The sequence below is a fragment of the Mauremys reevesii genome, linkage group 3 (assembly GCF_016161935.1).
Source record: "Mauremys reevesii isolate NIE-2019 linkage group 3, ASM1616193v1, whole genome shotgun sequence".
Taxonomy (NCBI): domain Eukaryota; kingdom Metazoa; phylum Chordata; order Testudines; family Geoemydidae; genus Mauremys; species Mauremys reevesii.
Window position 1 is genome coordinate 145,864,987 of NC_052625.1, and position 22,085 is coordinate 145,887,071.

The 22,085-nt window shown below is 41.6% G+C and overlaps 1 protein-coding gene across 1 annotated transcript in view; it reads left to right on the plus strand.

The window, feature by feature from the left end:
- Positions 1 to 22,085, plus strand: part of ME1 (malic enzyme 1) — a 358,155-nt gene that overhangs the window by 137,684 nt on the left and 198,386 nt on the right. Inside the window, exon 5 of the mRNA XM_039529885.1 lies at positions 13,169 to 13,330. Within this exon, the coding sequence (XP_039385819.1) occupies positions 13,169 to 13,330 (162 nt within the window). The remainder of the gene's footprint in view (positions 1 to 13,168; positions 13,331 to 22,085) is intronic.

Sequence of the window (22,085 nt, forward strand, 5' to 3'; positions counted from 1 at the left end):
GGAGCTGGCCCTGCAAATATGACATCTTTTAAGTACTGAAATCTGTCTATTTCAGGATAAAGAAAGTTCTGCTAAGCATTTTACAGTCAAAGCAATTTCAGTTATAATTGATTCTAAAGAGTTCTCCCACAAGCTGTTTCTGTTCTCCACCTACAGCTGCTTGTCATAGAATAAGGTGTGAAAATTATTCATTCCTTTAAAAAATCAAATAAATCATTATTTATTCTGATCCTAAAAGCTGAATGTACTTTAGTATAAGTGAGTGACAAATGTATCAATAGCAATGGTAGATGGCTTTTGGAAAATACAATTTGATCCAAATTTTTATTATAAACTGGGATTCTCTCCTTTTCTATTGTGCTTTCTCGCTCCCTCTTTTCCCTCTTATCCCATCTGTGAATTAGGGATAATGGTGCTTGCCCATCTTTGTAAGGCACGTTGAGATCTGCAGATCAAAGTACCTCTGTAAGCAATAGATGGTGGGAGATGATGGTATTCATTTTATTATATTATTGTATCCTGAGGTTGCTTTCAGGCTTAGTCTCATTTTTAAAATAATAATTATTGTTGGTTAAACAGGAATGCCCAGGTTTTTGTGCAGAGAATTTTTTTTTCACTTAGTATTTTATTTTGGAGCGTATCTCCTTTTTTCCCATTTTTTTTTGTTTTTGTGTGAGCCCCTAAAAATGTGCAGCTGAGGTTAATGAGTGTTCATATCCTGTGAACAAATACTTATAGATGCTTTTATACCATTTAAAGCCTCCTAGAACAACTTTAACAGCTGTTTTTTCAAAAACACACACGGAAATAGCTTAATGAGGAAACATTTGAGTGGTCCAAATATCCATGTAAACAGTGTGTGTGTGCGATACACAGTGATCATTAATCTATGTCCTTTATTTAAATTTACAAGATCAGATTTGGTTACAGTGTAATAAACAAAAATTGAGATTCACAGATGTTCAAGTTATCCTATTGAAGGTAATACATTCATTTCTACTGGCTTAGTCTACCTTTCCTTGTGAACGAGAGTTTTACAGGAAACCATCTAAATGTACTGACTTGGAATGCACTGGAATTACTTTGCACAGATTTTTCCATATGTGATCTTTAAAGTTTGTTTTAAATAGTTTTATAACAGCAACATTCAGTGGAGATTTTACCATAACATGCAGCTTTAATCTTGCACTGATTTTGTGAAATGCAGACAAATGTTTTAGGTTTTTTCCAATTTTCAGCATCTGTGTGTTGACACAATTTTTAATTTGCTTATTCTAAATATCTGTTATCTGCACATGTATTATATGTAGAAACACACATACAGTATGTGAATGTGGAGAGGTTGAATGGATTTAGCAAGGACAGATACATTATAGTGTTGCTTGCCATTAAAATGTTACAATAGAAACCATTAAAAGTCAACATTTGCTAAGCATTTCCTGAGTTATCACAGACATCTTTTTTAAATTAGTGCACAAGAATACTGTTGTTTATGAGGTAAGGTTGATATATGCATAACCTACCTATCACAAAAACACAGAAGTGAGAAAATTGAAAATAAAGGCATTTAATAGTACATATAATCTAATTGTCTCTCTCTGGGTGCAGAAGTAACCACTAGATCAGACAACATACCACAACTTTAACTGCCTCAGCAGGAATACCAGCCTCTCAACATCCCCTGCTCCCCTAGTTGCCCTAACAACACTGCAAACAGACCAGACTCCTCCATCCACCCTCATTTTTTTCTGAACTCTAGCCCTCTCTGGAGTTTGTTGTTCCTGACATATTACTCTAAGCCTCAGGGGATTCTCAGAAATGGCTACAGAGGCTCAGGACTCGGTTTTCCAGATTGTGAAAAGTCCAGGGCAGAAATAGAACAGTCTGGAAAGTACTACCAGAACCAACCATAAGCCAGATCTCAGAGACAAAGGGTTTGAGTTGTACTTTTGGGTTTGGCTGCTGTTGGAGTAGAGTGGCAAGAGAAGCATGACTGCCTGAGAGGTCCCCATTAAACGTCCCATTCCTACCAAAAGGGAAACTTTTAACTCTGGTGGTGTGTGAGTCACTGAAATGTGCCAGCCCAACAGAGATCAGCAACCGAAGAGGCTGAGGAGTGATTTCAGCTTATACTTCACCTCGCCCCCGACCCTAGCTCTGACACTGGGCTCCGATTCCTGGCTACCGACTTCTGCTCTAATCACTGGGCCTGACTCCTGTTGCAACTGCTAGGCATAATAGCCCACATCCCAGTCATTGACAGTTTGAACAGCTCCCCCCAAAAGACAACACCAATTAGAGAATTAGAGCTGATGTGGTGAGCATGGATCCTACAAAGACCAATATCACTCTGATGGAGACAGTGGAAGTCTTACAGGCCTTGCGGGTCCAGGTTGCCATCCTGTAGGCACAGAATGCAATCCTGCACGTTCAAGCCGCACCATTTTCAGGTCTGGCCCCTGCTATCCTGAAGCCCAAGCTCCCCCCTACTTGACAAGTTCAATGGGAGTGGCAACAAATTTTGTGGGTTCCTAAATCTGTCATCATCATCTCCTATTTCTGCTATGCCTACAGTCATACTCCTCCGACCAAGTGTGAGTAGGAATGGTTATCAGCCTGCCTACTGGGGAGGCTGTGGCTTGGGTGTCTCCTGTCCTGGAGAAATCAAGCCTTCTTCTGGGACTATTTGAGGACTTAGTTTAGGCAATGGCAGTAAACTTCAATGACCCAAGTCGTAAGCATATGGCCGAAGCCATACTTTAGGTGTTGTGGCAGGGATGCTGTCCAGTTGCTAAATATGCAGCAGAGTTCTGACATTTGATAGTAGATACCAAGTGGAACAAGGCTGCTCAGCTTTATAATTTCTGACTTGGGTTAAACAATGATATTAAAGATAAACTGGCATGGGTGGGATCCCTCTCTGGCCTGGATGCCTTAGTCAATTTATGTGTCAAAATTGACCACCTCCTGGCTGAATGATGCCATGTAAAAAGAGCTTCCTACTGGCTTCCATCAGCTCTGCTGACTCTGGCCCCTGCATCACCAGTCCCTTCTCCATCATCTGAACCTCTGCAAGTTGACCAGGTTCAGCCCCACCTTTCTGATGTGGAGAAGAATCGATGCTGGGCATCGGACCTATGCCTATATTGAGGGGAACCAGAGCACATTGTATCAAGCTGGCCTGTCAAGGTTTGATCTGTATGCCATGCCCCAGCCCTGATAGGGGAATCCGGGCTGGGTTTGTGCCTTTCCCCAGCAGTCCACGCCAACCATTGTCCATCAGTACCTTGGTGACGGCCAATCAGAATCCAGCGTATCTCTCCCTCTCTGGCTCCAGCTACGGCACCCTGTGATGCCTGACACCAATCTAGAAGTGCTTGTGGACTCAGGTGCCTCAAATAGTTTCATGGATTGGAGTTTTTCTGAGCACACAATCTCTCTCTCGGTCCTAGGAGTACCCTGAGCTAGTGGAGTTCATAGCTGGATCACTCTTTTCACTGGGACCGGTCACCCCCCAGACAGCCTCCTTAGAGGTAACTACACTTTGAGGTCACTGAGAAATCCTTCAGCTGGGGCTACTTCATGTACTGTATTCACCATTTGTCCTTGGCATCCCCTGGCTTGTTGCTATGACCATGAATCTGCTGGTAGTCAGGCATAGTAAACTTTGACTCCCTGTGTTGCCAACAGTCCTGTTTCTCAACAGCCCACCCAGTTCCAGCAACCCTTTGTGGCTTACTTGGTTTCCTAAAGATCCAGAGACATGAAGAGGAGGTCCAAAGGTGACCCTAGCAACCCCCACAACTTCCCTAATAGCCCTACAGATTCCTATTAAATATCAACATTATGCCAATGTTGTTGGCTCTCTTTTTGTCAAACATCTACTGCCCCATTACAGCAACAACTGCTCCATCAACTTCCAACTAGGGGCAAAGGTTCCCTTCAGGTGCCTTTACTTCTTCTCTGAATCTGAACTACAGGCACTCCAGAGCTATCTCAAGAAATACCTGCAGAATGGGTTCATTCAACCCTCTATGTCCACAGCGGGACCCCTGATCTCCTTTATGGCTAAGAAAGACAGTTCCCTCTGGTCTTGTGTGGACTACCGAGATCTACCAGTACCTAGGTGCAGTGGGTTAACCTATGACTCTCCTGCTGTCTCTTGTGAGGTGCCTTTCTGTGTTGTTCATAAATAGGTGTCAGGAGTGTACTGTCCAGTAGTGGAAACCCCTTTATATTGTCCTCAAGTTTTAGTAGGACAGTGTGTTTGTGTACATTATTGTAACTTGTATATTATTTTAAATATTTATTGAAGTTCTTGATGAGGACATCAAGTTTGCCCAGGCAGGGGAGGGTGTAACCCTGACATATTACTCTAAGCTTCTAGAAGACTCACCGTTGTACTACAGCAGCAATCAATAGAGAGGCTCAAGACTCCATTTCCCAGATTGCCTAAAGTCCAGGGCAGAAATAGAACAAGCTGGAATATACTACTAAAACCAATTATAAGCCAGAACTCAGAGACAAAGGGTTTGATTTTACTTTTGGGTTTGTCTGCTGTTGGAGTATAGTGGCAAGAGAAGCATCATAGTGTAGGAGATCCCTATTAAACTTCCTATTCCAACCCAAAGGGAAACTTTGAACTCTGTCAGTGGTTAGTGGGTCATTGAAAAGTATCAGCCCTACAGAGACCAGCCACCTCGGAAACTGAGAAGCAACTCCAGGTCAGGCTACTGAGAGCCATTGGATTGCAGACTAGGGAGCCTCAGGATGATGCTGTTCTTTTACGAGTGAAGACCTTGTAATAAATCCAGTGTCTGTCTATTTTGTGAGGTTTAATCCAGCCAATGATTACAGTGCCACATTCCCTAGTAAAAAACTGATTATCAATACACTGTCAGCCTAGGCAGGTGGTGGGAGGGAGCTGGGTGGTTTGGTTCTGTTGTAAGTGTTCCGAGGTGGAGGGTTTGAGGTAGTGTTGCTATTTTATTGTTCTAGCTACTCCTATTCTTTCCTTATCCTTGTTTCCTATACCTAGTAAAGTTCACCCTATTGTTGTATTGTTACTTTAGGGATTGTGATAATTTTATTCCTCGTGTATTGGACTGTACTCCCAATATATTATTTGATAACCAGTAATAGTCAGATAATCAGTTTTCCAACGTATAGTACCTCTTATGTTCAGAGGCAGTACGAGGGGCCCCCTTGGGTGGAGGCACCAGCTGCAAAGATACAAAAATCAGGACCCACACCCCTGATGTGAGACAGGAAAAGTCACTCCAAGCATCCAGCAACAGAGAGAAGGCTTATGCTTTTGGAAGCTCCTGAACTGGCTCAGTATTTTCCGAGAAGCTGGTCTCTCATTAAGTATCTCTTATTTTGTCAATAAACATCTCTGATGCAACACAAAGCACCCCTAGAAAACAAAATCAATTCCCCACGTACCATGTTATTTTCCAATTTTGGATGCAAGAAACATTACTGTAGGCATATACCAGAATGCAATTTTATATTCCCCCCTCCTAAACTGTTTAGAAAGGCTTCTGTATACTCCATCAGCAAACACTAGTAGCTGATGTAGAGCATCTCCATCAATAAATCACAGTGAATTGATTAATTTTTGATGAATAATACTAATACTTTATTTTCCTTTTAGTTAATTAAAAACCCCAGAGAGCCAGAATTTCTCTAATTTTTGCAATTTTTTCACTTTCTACAGTATGTAGTTTTTAAGTTTGTGTGGCCCAAAAAATTGTGAGGCTTAGACTGGAGTGTAACTTTATTTTTGGCCATTTGTAGATGATTAGATTGCCATGTTGTTCCTGTCAAGCTGTTACTATCAGTAGTATCAGTAACAAGACTTAAATCATTTTCTTTCTTTTTTAAAATGCTGATATGAGCTGGGAGAATTCATGTATTCCTACATGAAATTATCTCAACTGGAATTTAGTCAAGACATTTGGACTAACAAACTGGCAAATATTGTTCTTGCTCAAATTGATCTTTAATAAACACAAGTGAACAGAAACTCACTCTTCAGAAAGATTCTGGCCCTATCTTTCTTTAACACAGAGTTGCTAACTCTCATATTATCACAGATCTCATTATATTTACTATTTTTCTTAAAACCAAAGCACCCAGAGCTGAGAATTTCTTTCTGTCTTTCTGTCTTTCTCAGACTGGCAACCAAATATTGAACAGGCCAGAATCTACTAAACTTATGAGATCTGACAAGCTCATAGCTTTAGATGTTAAGGCTATAGGTAGTTATGAACAAAATTAGACCACCGTTCATTGTCTGTTAAGTCAGAAGTTAAACAAGCTTTTCTCTTTGCTATTGTCATCTTGGAATTTTCCCAAGATTCCATCTGTGAGCTTTCTTTCAGCCCACCACTCTGATGGATGATCTAAGAAGAGGGATACATACCTCAGCATAAAATATACTTTAAGATATTTATTTTTATATATTTAAATTCTAGTTCTCCTTCGAGTGATACACATGTGCTTTCCACTCTTGGTGTGCAAGCAACCCATGATGCTTTCCTCTCTGCAGGCCTCTCCATCTTGGCACTGGTTGCCGTCACCATCTGGAACTGCGCTCAGTAGAAGGAGAGTTGTCTTCTGAATCAAAGGGTCCTACATTTCCTATCCTTGGAGTTGCTCTTGCTACCCCTCCTCCAGTTATTTCCATCTTTCCATGGATCCTGTCATAAGAGTACTATTGAGTTGTTAGCCAGGAGGTCACTGGGGGCCTACACTTGTCCAGTGGCTTTTTTGGAATCCGTGGGGCTTTCTCTTCCCCTCCCCCCCGCCATTTACAGATCATATTCCAGGATGACTGGTTAGTCAAGGGCTAGTCCAAAGCTCACGTTATATCCAGCATATGACTCATTCAGTAAACTTTCAAGACCGTAGGCCTACTGATCAATGCAGACAAGTCTACCCTTTACCCTGTACAGAGGATATTTGTAGGGGTTGTGTTGCACACTACCCAGGCCAGAGTGTTCCTCCCAGAGTCAAGATTCCAGTCTATTTAGTCTCTTATGACAGACCTCAAGTTTCAATCACAACAGCCTGAAACTGTATGAGGCTCCTACGGCACATGGACTTGTGCACATATGTAGTAGGACCCACGAAGCTGCACCTCAGGCCCCTCCAGACATGGCTTGAATCAGTGTACTTGCCAAGCTATCTTCCTCTGGACACTGTGCTCACAGTACCTTTGCAGATTCTAATTTTGCTGAATTGGTAGTTGGATCCTCTCAATGTTTGTGTGGGTGTTCCCTTTCTCTGCCTTGAACAGTCTGTGACACTGGTCTTAGATGTGTCGGCTCTAGGGTGGGATTCTTACTTGGGACCCCTCCAAACTCAGAATCTTTGTCCTCAAGGGAGCTCGCTCTTCATATCAATATCATAGAGTTCAGGACAATTTGTCTTGCCTGTCAGTCTTTCCTACCTCCATATTGGGGGAGAAACCTATTTGTTCTTATAGACAACATCACTGCCGTGTTTTACCTCAACAGGCAGGGATGAGCTTGGTCATCCCTCCTTTTTCAGAAAGCAGTTCACCTGTGGGAATTTTGCATAGCTCATTCAATCAACCTTGAGGCCTCTTACCTTCCAGGGGTGTAGAACAAGCTAGCAAACTGCCTGAGCAGGCCATTTTTGAGTCACCATGAGTGGTCTCTTTGCCCAGATGTAACCAGATGCATTTTCCAGCACTGGGGGCCTCCCCAAATAGACCTATTTGCAATCAAGTCCAACAGAAAATGTAAATAGTTCTTCCTGCAAGGCCACAATCCAAGCTCCATAACAGGCACCTTTTTGCTACCCTGGACAGAAAAGCTTTACTACAATTTTCCCCCAATTCCACTCCTATACAGAGTGCTACTAAAGATCAAGTGTGACCATGCCAGATTATATTAATAGCCCCAATGTAGCCCTGTCAACACTGGTTCTCCATGCTACTGGACTTCTCAGTGGGAACTCAAATCTCACTCGGATTTGATTTCTCAAGACCACAGTCAGCTGCTCCTCCTGAACCTGTAATCCCTTAATTTAACACCCTGGAAGCTCCAAGGCTAAATCTCAGAGAGCAGGCTTGCTCATAGCAAGTTTTCCAGATCTTACCAAGTAGGAAAAAGCGCTCACCAGGGCCACCGACCTGTCAAAATGGAAGCAGTTTCATATGTGCACTTGTCAGACCAGGGTTTCACTGATACACTCATCCATCTAACATGTACTCAACTGTCGTCTACACCTGAAACAACAAGGCCTTAGCTATTTCCACTATCAAGATTCACCTGGCAGCAATATCAGCTTTCCACCCTCGCTGGTCTATGAACTAAAAGAACAATCAACATTCAGTTCAAGCCACTGGGAATGTGGGTACGATCCAGACCTAACATTTGTGTCTAAAGACTAAAGTGGTAACACTCTCGTCATAACACTAGAAGTACTATCGGCATTTCCAAACAGCCAACACAGGTCTATAATGATCTACATAGGCATTGAAATTCCTGTGTTCTTTCTGAAACGGGTACCATGATGGAATTTTGCTAAAGCTGATTGGGATGTCTAAAAACAGACTGTTGAGAAAACTGTTGCAAGAATTCCAGCAAGACTGGAATGCTATCAGCGGATCGCAAGACTCCTGAAAGTAGCAGGAAAGAAGAACATTCCTCGACGATTCTGGAAAAAGCACACTCCCTGCTTGGATGAAAGAGATGCAGTAGTTGCTCCGGAAATACAGTCAGACCAGGAGTTCTCGTATTGCAAAAACCCTGCTACACTCCCTTGATATAGCAAGGTGCCAGTGATAGCTTGATTGCATGCAAAACCTTGATTTTACACATTCAAGTCGTCGATGCTGGACACTACTACGATGTCTTGGGGACGCTAATCGCACAGAGTACGGGCCACCAAATATCTGGCCAAACTCAATAGCCTCCAAACTGGTGGAGAACACAAAAGGACCACATGATAAACACACAAGAAGAGAAGTGTATCAACAACTTTACCAAACACTTGCCTCAATCCCCTGAGGAGAACTTTCCACCATTGGGGAAGTAAAAGGACTTGCCACGATGAAAAAAAGGAAGGCTGCAAGCCCTGACGGTATTCCGCCAGAATTCCTCAATCATCTCAGCCCCAAAGGACTCCAATGGCTAGCAACATTGTACTCCACTACCTTAAGGACAGTACAGATCTCTGAAATATGGCGTGAGGCAATGGTAATTGCCATTCCAAAGCCTGGAAAGCCCCCAATGCAGCGGGAAGCTCTAGGCCAATTTCTCTATTATGTACAACCTATAAACTTCTTGAACGTATCATCCTCAAAAGAATACACCCTTTTACTGAGCCAATTATCCCTGTAGAACAGGCAGGCTTCCAGCCAAAATGTAGTTGTTGTGACCAAGTTATGGCACTCACAACTCATGTTGAGGCTGGCTACCAAAAAAACCGGCGCAGTATCCATATGATACTGTATGGATTACGGGCATGATGCTGAAACTTGCTAAATTATACACTGCTACCAAACACTTTGCCTGCTGTGGATCATGCTGAGTAACAGATGCCTGCAGGTGTACCTGGGTAATAAGTCCAGCTCACTCTGTATCATAAATAGTGGGCTAGCACAAGGCTCTGTATTTGCACCAACACTCTTTAATATTTGCATGAGTGACCTGTCTCCAACTAAATCACGAAAATTTGGATATGCAGATCATCTTGCCATGACAATCCAAGCATCAAACCTCCATGACATTGAGAAAGCATTAAGAGAGGACCTCCAAAATATGGGACAATACTTCTGGAAATGGAGGCTCAAACCAAACCCTGGAAAAACAATAATAAGCACATTTCATCTTGATAATAAGAGTGCCAAAAACACACTGAAAGTAGCTTTCTGTGGTAAAAATGTGCAACACGATTACACTCCAACTCGGAGTGAAACTCAACTGGACCCTCTCTTTCTATGATCATCTTGAGAAGGTAGCTACAAAAATAAAAACAGCCAACATAATCCAGAAACTAGCAGGTCTAACCTGGTGTGATTCAGCAACAGTGTTGCGAACATCTGCAATAGCATTTATATATTCAGTAGCTGAATATTGTGCACCCGTATGGAGCAGATGCAACCACACATAACTTGTGGATTCCCAGCTAAATATAGTGATGCAGTGCATCATGGGAATCCTTAAGTTGACTCCAACACCATGGCTACCTGTCCTGTCTCACATCCCTCCCCCGCCGATATGCTGAACTGCTGCAACATTCCGCAAAGCTCAGCGAATCCAGGAAAACAGGCGTCTTCCTATTCACCAAGAACTTGACAATGCTCCCCACCCAGCAATGTCTTAAGTCCTGCAAGCCTTTCTGGGAACATTCATTTAGCTTCATGCAATCAGGCTATGATCAGAAGGAGGCTTGGAAAGCAGATTGAGCTAAACAAGACTTAAAAAATAAGCACCTTGTGCCAGATCCCACACACAGTTCCTGAGTTTGACCTTCCATGGTCAGCTTGGTCAACTCTGAACCAAATTCGAACCAACCATGGTAGATGCAGATATCTAATGCACAAATGGAAAATCAAGGACTCCTTGGTGTGTGAGCATGGTTCCCCACAACAGACCATCGAACATATCACTACCTACTGCCCAATTTATAAATATGAAGGCAGCGTTACTGCAATAAATTCTGCTACTCTTGATGTAGCCATTTGGCTTGATCAACTTCAGGTGAAATTGTAGTTGCTGCTCTACGCCAGCCATACGAAAGAAGAAGACAATGAACCTCACTGGGATAACTTCTGTTTTTTCTAACAACATGACAATGAGATTCCTTAAAGACCTAGAAAGGTTGTATCCTCAATTAAGAGAACCTGTTTCCCCCTTAGGACTTGAACTTGGTCCTGTCTAAACTTATGGGCCATTGAGGCTTTGGAAATGTTCTCCATACTACATCTTCCATGGAATGTAGTTTTCCTAATTGCTATCACTTCTGCCAGAAGAGTCTCTGAACTGCATGTACTATATACAGTCTTCTTTAAATATAAGGTATATTTATGCTCTCATCTGAGTTTTGTCTCTAAAGTAGTTTCAATTTTTCATATCAGTCAACCAATTTACTTATCTGTATTTTACCCAAAACCACACACAAATAAGGATGAGCAAAGGCTACACATATTGGATGTTAGATGAGCATTGGTGTTCTACGTAGACAGGACCAAATTGTTTCAGTGGTCCACCCAACGCTTCATGGCTATAGCAGACAGAATTAAAGGTCTTCCAACCTCCTCACGGAGAATTTGATATTAGATAACTTTCTGTATCTGCTGTTGATATGATCTGGCAGGCATTTCTCCACCAGACAAGCTGACAGCTCACTCCAGAAGAGTGCAAGCATCCTCAACAGTGTTCCTAGTGCAGATCCCTATCCACGACATTTTTAAAGTAGTAACCTGGTCATTGGTGCACACTTTCTGCTCTCATTATGCCATTACCTAGGACTCTAGAGATGATGCTATATTTGGTCGTGCTGTACTACAGTCTGTGTATACATGAAAAGTGATCCCTCCACCTATATTACTGCTTGGGAGTCACCAAGAGTGGAATGCACATGTGCAATTACTCAAAGGAAAAAAAAGTATTAACCTTTCATAACTGTTGTTCTTCAAGATGTGTTGCACATGTTCATTTCATAACTCTTCCCCCCCTCCCGCCCCCCATTGGAGTTTCCAGAAAGAAGGAACTGAGGGAACTTGGGGTCAGCTGGGTTCTTTATACTGGCACCAGTGGTACACTGCAGCAGAGGGTGCTCAAGCCACCCCGCTGGACACCACTGAGGGAAAAATTTCCAGTGACTGTGCATGGGGCATGCACACATCAAGGGTGGAAAGGACATGTGCAACACATCTAGAAGAACAACAGTTACAAAAGGTTAGTAACCATTTTTCAGTCAAAGTTGCATTGCCTTTTATCCACCTCTTAATTCTAAATTATTATCTTTTACTCTGTCATACGTGACTCTTCACTCATATGGTTCTGTCCAGTGTTACAGAAATCTTTCTTTTGAGTGCAGACAGGTGTTCTCGGTTTTAAATGTGTCTGAATTTTGTTTTATTATGGTGATAGTGATATTTATACATACTTTGAGATCTACTGATGAAAAGCACTAAATAAGAGCTGTGTTGTTGTTATAGTTGGTGAAACAACATATTTGAATGTTTACAGTGGAACCCTCTTATACTAAAATATTTTCTTTTATATTCTCAGAAAAGCTGCGCTGCAATTGCAGGAAGCTCTAGATGCTGTGTTTATGTGGGTGGGTCTGAGTATGATGTTGAAGGGCACGAGCCTCTGGGGTATGTCTATATAGCATCTGGGAGTGAGCTGCCTAGCCTGGGTCCACAAATGCATGCTAGCAGGGCTAGCGCTATTGTTAGCTGTGTAGATGGTGCTTTGTTATTGCTACCTGGGCTGGAGCCTGGGCTCTGAAGTCACTAAAAATAGCATGCTAGCACAAGCTCAACTACCACAAGTCTGTGGTCCCAGGCTGGGATGCTTGCTCCCAGATGCTGTGTACACATATTTAGTTGGGGATTGGCCCTGCTTTGAGCAGGGGGTTGGACTAGATGACCTCCTGAGGTCCCTTCCAACCCTGATATTCTGTGATTCTATATCCTGGAAGACTATAGTTTCACTCCTGTCAGGGAGCTGCAGTAGCAGTATCACCCAGTATCACTGGGAACAGTTGCAGCAACACCTAGAAGCAAAGGATCCTTCCTTACCCTTTCTCCACAACATAGCCACAAATCCTCCTCTTACTTGTTGATTCAGAGCAATGTAGGAGGGGAAATGATTGTTCCTTTGGAATGCAGCACTGAGCACCTGTCTGGTAAGTGACAATTACTGCATTCTTAGAGGATTAGCACAGGGAAAACCTTTTACAATGAAGTGAAGTTGCAATATAATTGAAGTGAAAATCCAATAAAATGTGATGATGGAATTCAGGACTTCCGCTCTACAATAATTTAATGTATGTCTGTAATAATAATTTTAAAATGGAAACAGAAAGGTGTGTTGAGGAGTATAGATGTGCTGCTTGTGAGTACTCAGCATTTCAGAAAAGAAATGATTTCATAGTACTTTTTTTTCCCTCCAACAAGGCTATTGTGGTGACTGATGGAGAACGTATTCTTGGCCTTGGAGACCTGGGCTGTTATGGAATGGGCATCCCAGTTGGTAAATTGGCCCTTTACACAGCATGTGGAGGAATGAAACCACAGGAATGTCTGCCTGTAATTCTGGATGTGGGAACTGATAATGAGGTAAATACTTTTCCTAGGTTCCATGAACATTTCACATATTTTAGGAGCAACAGGCTGAACTGTATAACTGTATTTATCTGTTCTAAAGGGTAAACGCAAAATTTTGGGTGAGGATATTATTCCTTTTTTGTCTTATTTTTCCGTCCTGTGAGTACTTATTCTCCTTCTTACTTGTTGTATGTAATTATTCTTTCATACAGTTTTATTCAATTTACCAATATATTTAATAGAGTCTGTATACTGATATCTTTCTACTGACAATTTAGTACATTGAAAAGCCCCACTGGCAAAAAGTCTGGCACAAGATCATTAATTGTGGAGATTTCACAATGCACCTGAAACCTTCCCTTCACCAGAGGCCCTACAGGTGGTCAGCACAGCCCCAAAAGTGGATTGCACTGGCTTGGATGGTGTTTGGTACATGCCCAGTGCAGCCTTCCCTGCATGGCAATTATATAGCCCAGAAACTACGCCCTGTAAATGGCCACTTCTCTTCTTGGGAAGCGAATTCCCTTGGGGTGCAGCAGCCCTCACACAGAAACTTTCTGTGCCAACTGGGGTTGAACTCAGTCCACTATGACTAGTTTGTAAGGATGCCCAAAATTTATTGCTACCTCTTTATGAGCAAAGATCCTATTTAATAACATACTTCCAAATAATTCATTAATACTTCTAGTCCCAGTTTCTTTTTTCCAAACACATGAAGAGAAACTTGATGGTTTGTGAGATGTTCACTGTTGTTTTCATAGGATAAAATCCGAGTATAACTGAAGTCAGTGGAAAAACACCCATTAACTTCTATGGCATCTGGATTTGACCTGTAATTACTTTATCCTGTATTTTTTTCATTTTAGTATAAGAGCTGATGTGAAAACTGGACTTTCAACCAAAGTGAATTTTGATTTTTGGCCATTTTAATGTGGTTCTTTGAGTGGTTGCACATATGTTCCACTAGGTGTGTGGATGCCCAACACACTGGGGTCAGAGAGTTTCCTGCAGTGACTTCAAAACATTGTCTATGCAGCAATTTTTTAGACCACTAGTGCAAACTCTGCTACCCAAGTCTGCGGTCCCGGGCTGAGAGGCTCGCTTCCACTCATTCCAAAATGCTGTGTAGAGAGACCCTACCTGTGTCATCTTGGCAATGTATCTTTTTAGCTGCACCTCGGAACACTGAAATTAGTCTATTTTTGAAATATATTTATGTCTAGTCCATAGGATAGCAGTGAAAAATAGTGTCTTTTCTTGCAAGAATAGAAAATAATAAAGAATTGATTGTGTACATTGTCCTGATGTCTTTAATATCTGGTATCTGACATATATTAAGTATGTAAGTATAGTAGAGGATAGACAGTTCAATATCTTTTTGTATACACAGGCATACAATTATAAAATATATATTCTTTATGAGATCAATGACTTTAGGACTCTCCAAGTGCACTCTGTGGGTCTCTTTTCCAACGTGCTTAAAATTATTAAAAGACTGACAGGAGAAGAAATAAGATGTCCTACAGCAACATTTTCAGATACAGATGTGGCAGATTGTAGATGAGGGAGGAAGAGTATGGGCTTATTATTGGAACCCCTAAAATGCAGTAGAGATCATGAGGTGTGACACTATTCAGAACTCGTTCATTGAACAATAACTAACATTTGAAAACCCATTACCCCCATTAAGTATTTTTGCTCCATAAGTTTTCCATACGGAAACCATAAAAGGAACAAAATATAGTTCAGTGACATAAGGAATGCACTGGTTGTACAGCAGAGTAATTGCTGTACCAGTATGTTCCATAAGATCTCCATACAAAAGGCCATGATGGCACCTTACTTTTGCATGCTTAATTTACACACCAGACTTTTTCTAGATTTCTTTTGTAAAATCATATTAATGTAGGGCTGGAAGGGACCTTGAGAAGTCATCCAGTCCCGCCAGAGGCAGAATCAAGTAAACCTAGACCATCCACGATAGCTGTTTGTCTAACCTGTTCTTAAAAACCTTCAGTGATGGACATTCTCTAGCCTCCCTTGGAAACCTATTCCAGAGCTTAACTACCCTTATAGAGACAAAGCTTTTCCTAATGACTAACCTAAATCTCCCTTGCTGCAGATTAAGCCCATTACTTCTTGTCCTATCTTCAGTGGACAGGGAGAACAATTGATCACAGTCCACTTTATAACAGCTCTTAACATATTTGAGGACTGTTTTCAGGCCCCGCTCAGTCTTCTTTTCTCATGACTAAACATACCCAGTTTTTTAACCTTTCCTCATAGGTCAGGTTTTCTAATCTTTTTAATATTTTTGTTGCTCTCCTCTGGACTTTCTCCAGTTTGTTCGCAACTTTCCTAAAGTGTGACACCCAGAATGTTTATGTGAATATGAATATAAGAGTTTGCAAAATTTCAAGGGGAACTAGTGAGAGGATGTTATAAAACAGACACAGTTTCCCTTCATGTAGGGGACCTTTGAGTAACTTTCTTGGGTTGATATAACAATTTGGCAGCATTTCATTTTCGGTAAATTTGATGGAGACCTTTAGGTTCTTTCTTGATGTTTATTAATCTCTTACTTAATGCAAAGTTACAGTATGTCTGATAATTCTCTCAGAAAGTGTCTCAACACTGTAATGTAATAAAAGGTTATTTCTGCTTCATTTCTAACTCATGGGTATCAGGAATTTAGGTAAATCTAAATAAAACATGAGCATATATCAGTTCAATCTCAGTCTTACCATAACAGATAATCTTTTATTAACACAAACATAGCACTGAAAACAATCTTTGACCAAGTTATGGTTTGCTCTTTTTTTGGTTAAAAAAAATTACTTGATATCAAAGTCTCTTCTATGAATTCATAGCTTTCAACTTCTCATCTGTAGTAACTTGTGTAACCCTTCTGCTAGGCCGAGTTGATAGCAGCAAGGGCCGGGTTCAGTACATAGGGGACCCCTCCCAACAACGTAACAAAATCAGCTCAAGCCTCTACCCAGTGACCTGGGAAAATCTTACACACACACCCCTGGGCGCCTCAAAGAGGCAATACTTCCCCTCTCAGAAGCAGAGTGTCTCGGTGTAACAGAAAATGTTTAATAACATGAGGTATACGACATCAGCATTAAATTGGGAAAATACCACAACTAGAGTTCATAGACCAAACCATGAGCAAAGACCCACCCCAGCAAATTGGGCCGTGTCTTTTCCCTTTGGTTTTTGAGGCCAGTAATCCAAAAATCACCCAGAGTCCCAAAAGTCCAACAATCCAGAAGTCTCTGTCCCTGGTCAGTGCAGCCCCAGAGTTCAAAAGTTTATCTGCAGAGTTTTAGACCCCCCTCCAGCCTGGGTGGGAAGGGGGGGCATGTGGGGTGTTAAGGGGCACCTTACGTGGTCCGAGGCCGACTGCCCCGCCTCTCCGTAGGGTTCTGCTGCAGCCTTCACCATGAACTGCTCCGCTCTACCAGCTGCTCCGCACCACTAGCTGTCCCATGAGCCGCTCCAACCGTCCCACAAACTGCTCCACTCTGCCAGCCACTCCGCTCTACCAGCCGTCCTGCAAACTTCTCCACTCTGCTCTGCCAGCCGCTTAGCAATATAGCTTCAGGCTCCCCCACTAGTTAACACAGCGATTTCAGCTCTTAGTGATTTCAGCTTGTAGTAGGGGAAGCCCCAGTGCTGGTGCAGCATTGGCCCAAAGTGAATTCAGCACAGCAGCCTGTAACTAGACTCCTATTTTAGAATATCAGTTTAAAAATTGTGATAACCCTAGGCCAAAGTAGGTATTTTACTGTTTTTCATGGAGCTTCCATCTGGTGCCTATTGGTTTGGTTGTTTAAGCGACAGAATATTTCTTAAATGGCCCTGCAGATGATTTTTATAAAACCTATGTTGTATAGGAATATTTACAAGAAAGAACACCAGTAAATACGCACATAAAATATACAGGTAGCCCTACATAGGTGTAGTGTTATATTCAGTGATGGACACAGGTACTTGTGCAGTATTGTGGTATACTGAGAGATCCACAAATTGTTGGTTTTTGGATAAAGGAGGGTAGAATTGCAATAAGGAGGTAGATACATAGGTGTTATATATTAAGTATTCAAAGAAGAAAGTGGCATTTTTTAGATAAAATACAGTGTAGTTTGAGCTTGGAGTTGTTACTGTGTGTCTGTTTCTTGCACATTACATGTTGTTTATTGGTTAAATGCCAGTACTCTTCAAACCTGGTGTTTAATCATCTAATTTGAGTACTGTTACACATTTCATTTTTCTTATATTTTGTTCACCTGCATTATGATTATAGAGTTTTCTCTTGCACTCTCATTCCATGGTTCACATTTCCTGGCTCATATTAATAGTCTGACATCCTAAATAATTGTTGTTGTATTGTACGTTTTAGAGGAGTGCTCCGTAGGGCATAATAGGGTGGTGGTGGTTGTTGTTGTCCAAAACATGAAAATTTTGATTGAGAAATGCTGCCCTGTATCTAATGGGAGTTGTAGACTGCCCTGATGCACCACATCTCCCTTCTTGCTGAATTGCTGAGATGGATCATGGGAGATGTAGTTTGGCCATGGATTCCGGTCCAGAGAGGAGAATGGGGCATGAGGCAGCCTGATATACTTTCCAGATCAAAATTTTTCAGTTTGGGGATTTTTGTAGTGATGTGTTTTGGGTTTTTTGTTTTGTTTTGACAAAAAGTCATTTTTTTTCCCTGTGGAAAGCTGGCAAAAACATTGTCTAATTGAAAACTCAATTTTCAATCCAAAAATAGTTTCAATGGAAAATTTTCATCCAACCTTAATAATCTACTGTACCTGCCCACATCCTCTTCAGCAAAGGTTGAAACTGCTTGAATATATTTAATTTTTGATTATGAAAGTGTAGAATAATTACTTTCTATTGGAATTCTGCCAGTGTTTGTGAGTAGTAAGTTATGGAAAATATCTGTTCAGAAGTCTTCTTGTGTGGCACCCTGAAATTCTATTTTCTGTTTTTCATGTCACTTATCTTTCTTAACATTATTCAAAACTGCGTAGAGAATGGCAATTTTTCCTATAGATCTGCTCTTCAGAGTCATTAGTTTGTTTTCAAACTGGATTACTATTCTGGTGTGGAGGCAGCTATTACTGATGGTCTCATTCCACAATATTTGTATTACAGTAATGCCAGAGTCCTCAGTCTGGATGATGGCTGTTATCATGTTTGGGGCCCCATTGTATGCTTAACATGACATCATGGTCCTATTCATTGAATAACTTACATTTTAGAGAGACAGATGACATACCAAGAGTTGGGGAAAGGAATACAATCATATGTAGTTCTTATATATAGTATGAATGTGTGTGTGTGTGTGTGTATATATATATATATATATGAGTTCATATAGAGTTACAGATATTAAATGCAAAAAAATTAACATTAAGACTAGTAAGCTTGCTTGTTTAGGCGTATATTTTACAATATGGTTCAATCTTCAAAAATGGCGTCCTTCTCCTCATGCAGAGGTTGGGAATGATGCTGAGGTAGAACCCACAGCTCTGAGAAGAAGTGAGTAATGTGGAGTTAGTGTGGTATCAGACAGCATTGATCTGTTTTGTTTTAATGAGAAAACTTAGCAAGGTCCAAAGGGATCTTGTGCCATTAAGTTTTTCTCACAATACTCACAACTGAATTTGTTTGCCAAAATAATATATAATTATTCTTAATGTCTTTGAAAGTTAACATCCAGTAGATTTTAGAAATCATTTCCTTAATTAAGAATGTAACATCAAAAAGGTATCAATATTTTAATTGAACAAATTATAAATTTCTTAAATACATTTCACATAATTTTGAGAATGTAACTTTAATATGGCATAATCTTATGCTTACTATGGGCTACATTGTCATTATTCATCTAGCCTTTAGCCAGGGTGGCATGTCATCAGGGTCATAAACCCGGGTGTCATCTTCAACACAGACTTCTCTCTAGGTCCTCACTTCCAGGCTGTGTCTTAAGTCTTTCAGATTCTTTCTAAATAACATTAAGATATTACCTTTCCTATCCATTCATGCAGCTAAAACTCCTGTCCAAGCTCTCATCATCTCACGTCTTGATTATTGCAAGGTCCTTTTCTCTGGTCCTGAAAAATTCAATCTTGTCCTGTTCATATCCATTCAAAATACTCCCATAAAGATCATTTTCCTTCTCTTTGCATCCCTCCAGTGGCTTCCCGTTTTTCATCACATCAAACATAAATATCGTAGGATGGCTAGCCCCTTTAAGGGACGTGGTTCCACTCCCACCTGTGATATGCTTAACTCACCTCCCCAGGGGGAGAGAATTAATGTCACATGACAGATGAGTCATGTGGCTAAATTAATCCCATAGGAGTAGATAAGAGAGGCTGTGAAGGTGAGGGGAGAGGAGATGTTGAGTCCTGTTCAAAGAGAAGGGAGACTCCAAGTAGGAAGGCCTGGGAGTTGATGCTCTCAAACGAGTGCAGAGAACTAGTAACAGCTAGCAAGGCTGGAATGTAAGGAAAGACTTGGCTGAAGAGTGAGCCTCAATAGGAAGTTTTGTTTTCCTTTTGAACTCTGTTAATAAACCAGACCAAAAGAAGAGAGGATTGTTATTGTATACGTAAAAGACTTTGAGAGTTACTGAGAAGCCCAAGAGGGGAAACTGAGGCAATGGCTAGCCTGAAGCCAGACCAGGTAGGTGGTGAGGCTACGGTAAGCTACTTATCTTCAGTTTTAAAGCCTTTCACAACCTATTCCCAGCCAAACTATCATTCATTCAGTATTGAGAGGTTGACTCCCACCTCCAATCATTTATGATGCCAGCCTCCACCGCACTTTTTAAATTTTAAAATGAGCACTATCATGCTTGGGAGGATCTTGCCATAAACATATGCAAAGCCATTTCATTGTTCTTCAAATCCCTCCTTAAATTTCTCCTTTCCTGTGATCCCTACAAGAAAATTGACAGCAGTTATGCTGCTGGCATGCTCAGGCCACTGCCTATCATGCTGAACAATCTTGTATTATTGTTTTCTTGTACAGAAGATTCCACCTAATAGCTACCTAGTTAATAACAACTTTCCTTTAATGGAAACATTTTGCCTGGAACCAATACTGTCCAATTGACTACAATGTTAATTGGTCCAGATATTGGCATCAGGCTTGCCATTTACTGGCAATTTTTTTGTTTGGTTATGCATCCACACAGGCCTCCAGTGCTCCCACTCCATGTTGAAAGCCCAGCTACAGGCAGGTTTGCAGGACTGTAGCCAGGTATGGAAGTGCTGGGACATGTGGAGACTGGGCTCCAGTGTAGGCTGTGGGGAGACGGCTGCTGCCTCATGGTGGAGTATTCCATGGGAATTGGGGATACTGGGGACCCACAGAACAGCCCACTACTTCTCTCTGCACTCTCCATGTCGTGGTGTGCCCTTGCCCAGGGATCCAGTCTCCACACATCTCAGCACTTCCATACCGGCCGCAGCCCATGCTCCCTGTGGAAAGCAGGTTTGTGGGGCTGTAGCCAGAGAAGGAAGAGTGGGGGATGCACAGTATCTCTCCCTGCAATGTCCAGACTGTGTCCTGCCCTGGTTCTGGGACTCTGCATGTCCCAGTGTCCCCACGTCCCATGGAAAGCAGGTTTGTGGAACTGCAGCCGGGGAAAGAAGTACTGAGATGTACCGAGCCTGGGCCCTTGGTGCCAGGGCAGGATGCAGGGAGACATACCAGGCAGTCACAGAACTTCCTTCTCTGGCTGCAGCCCTGGAAGGAAGTGCTGGGATGTGCTGAGCACTGGGCAAAGTCAGGTTTGTGGTGGTGCAGCCAGGGAAGGAATGTCCCAGTGCTTCATTCTCTGGCTTCAGCCTACAAACGTACCTTTTGCTTATGAGCAGCCTCCAGTTAAGGGCAACTTTTAGCCATCTACTGAGGGGTTGCGAATAACTGGAATCTAGTGTAATTCCCAGTCTATTGTCTCTTGTCTTATTGTAAGCTTTTTGGAGTTGGGTTTTGGGACCATCTTTTTCTTTTGTGTTTGTAGAGTGTCTAACACAGTAGGGTCCTGGTCCATGCATAGGGCTCCTAGGCGCTAGAATAATTCTAAAGAGTAGTAGTAATAACATAGTTACGCTAGCCCAGGAACAGTCCAGGGAAATAATTGTGATTCTGAGAGTCACAACCTGTCCTAAGCTAACAATCCATCTTGAGAATAGTTACTGAAGTGTCCAATGTCTTAATACATATTTTAGAATACTGAAGACTTCTGCCTCCTGAGATTCTGGATTCACTTTTGTTTTGCCTAAGATGTACAAAAACACTCCAATATGCTACTTTTTTTAAGGCATGTACACTTCTCTTGTTTTATTATGTTCTCTTTAAGCCCCTTTCAAGCTTGTACTTTCTGCTTAAATGTGCTTTGTTCTTGGTGGTCTTCAGTCTTTCTTTCACTCAGAAGAAAGGCTAGACATAATCTGTCATTTAAATAGTTACCATTTGTTAAGGCAGCCACCCTGTTAATTTAATACTATATTTTAGCTTTCTTAAAGTGAAACAAAGTCACCATCACCTTTATATGAATACAGTGCAAAAAGAGGAGCTGGGTTTCTTCGCCATATTTAGTGGTGTGAACTGCATCATCTCTCACTTATAAATGTGAAAGTTTATTTGCTGTTCTTTATGATGGTATTCTGGGAGGAATGCATTACCTCACCTCTCTTTTGTTTTCATTTGGATGCCCCTTCCCATACGTAATTCA